The sequence below is a fragment of the Buceros rhinoceros genome, unplaced genomic scaffold, assembly GCF_000710305.1.
Source record: "Buceros rhinoceros silvestris isolate BGI_N320 unplaced genomic scaffold, ASM71030v1 scaffold27936, whole genome shotgun sequence".
Lineage (NCBI taxonomy): Eukaryota > Metazoa > Chordata > Aves > Bucerotiformes > Bucerotidae > Buceros > Buceros rhinoceros.
In genome coordinates, this window is record NW_010417359.1 from 17,234 (window position 1) to 18,057 (window position 824).

General features: G+C 63.8%; 1 protein-coding gene across 1 annotated transcript in view; it reads left to right on the top strand.

The window, feature by feature from the left end:
- The window catches only part of ANO9 (anoctamin 9), a gene marked incomplete at both ends in the record, with an annotated part of 10,443 nt that overhangs the window by 8,855 nt on the left and 764 nt on the right, over window positions 1-824 (top strand). Inside the window, 2 exons of the mRNA XM_010138191.1 lie at window positions 116-282; window positions 797-822. Coding sequence (XP_010136493.1) covers window positions 116-282; window positions 797-822 — 193 coding nt within the window. The remainder of the gene's footprint in view (window positions 1-115; window positions 283-796; window positions 823-824) is intronic.

The following is an 824-nucleotide window of genomic DNA, read 5'->3' on the forward strand; positions in this document are numbered from 1 at the left end:
TTCGGGCTGCCACCTCCTCCTCTTCCTCGCCCAGGTCTGCAGGGCTGGTGCCAGCAGCAGCTCAGCCCTGCTGAGCTCCGCAGGCAGCTGTAGCGACCGCTCCCTCCCCTTGCAGCTGGATCGCTTACAGGCTGCGCAAGAAGCGGCAGCATCCCAAGAAGAGACGCTTGATGTTAGGAGAGGAGGAAGAGGCCGAGGACCCCTGCAAGAAGCAGTGGCTGAGCAACTACCAGCTCAACGAGGTCGACATCTTCAGCCTGTTTAACGAGTATCTGGAGATGAGTACGTACAGCAGGGATCAGTGAGGGGGGGTGCTGGGTGGTGCCTGCCTTTGCTGGAGACAGCCCCATGCTGGGGCGCCCAGGAAGAGCTCCGAGACCCAGCTCCATGCCAGCCCCACTCCAGGAGCTCTGGGAAGCACCGGGGATCATCCCCACAATGAGAGAAACCAGGTAGCCGTGCTGGCCTTGGCGCCTGCCCGGGACCTTCCTCTCCTCCCAGGGGTGTCGAGGTGACGGCTGTAAGGCCAGGGGGTCCCTCTGCCGCGCTGGATCATCCAGCACCCTGTGGGGCCCCCACCCGTCCCCCACAGATCCCCCCCCCCAACAGTCCGGAGAGTGGTGGGTGTCCCCCGTGGGGGTGGGGTTCCCCAAGATAGGTCTATCTCCCCCTTTCACCCCTGCGCAGCCCCTCTGACACAAGCCGCAAAGCAGGACAAACCCAAGCAGTGGGACCCTGTGGGATGTCCCCTCTGTGGTGGCTTCCCACCAGCGCCCGGCGTGTTCCCCCTGCGCAGTGATCCAGTACAGCTTCACCACCATTTT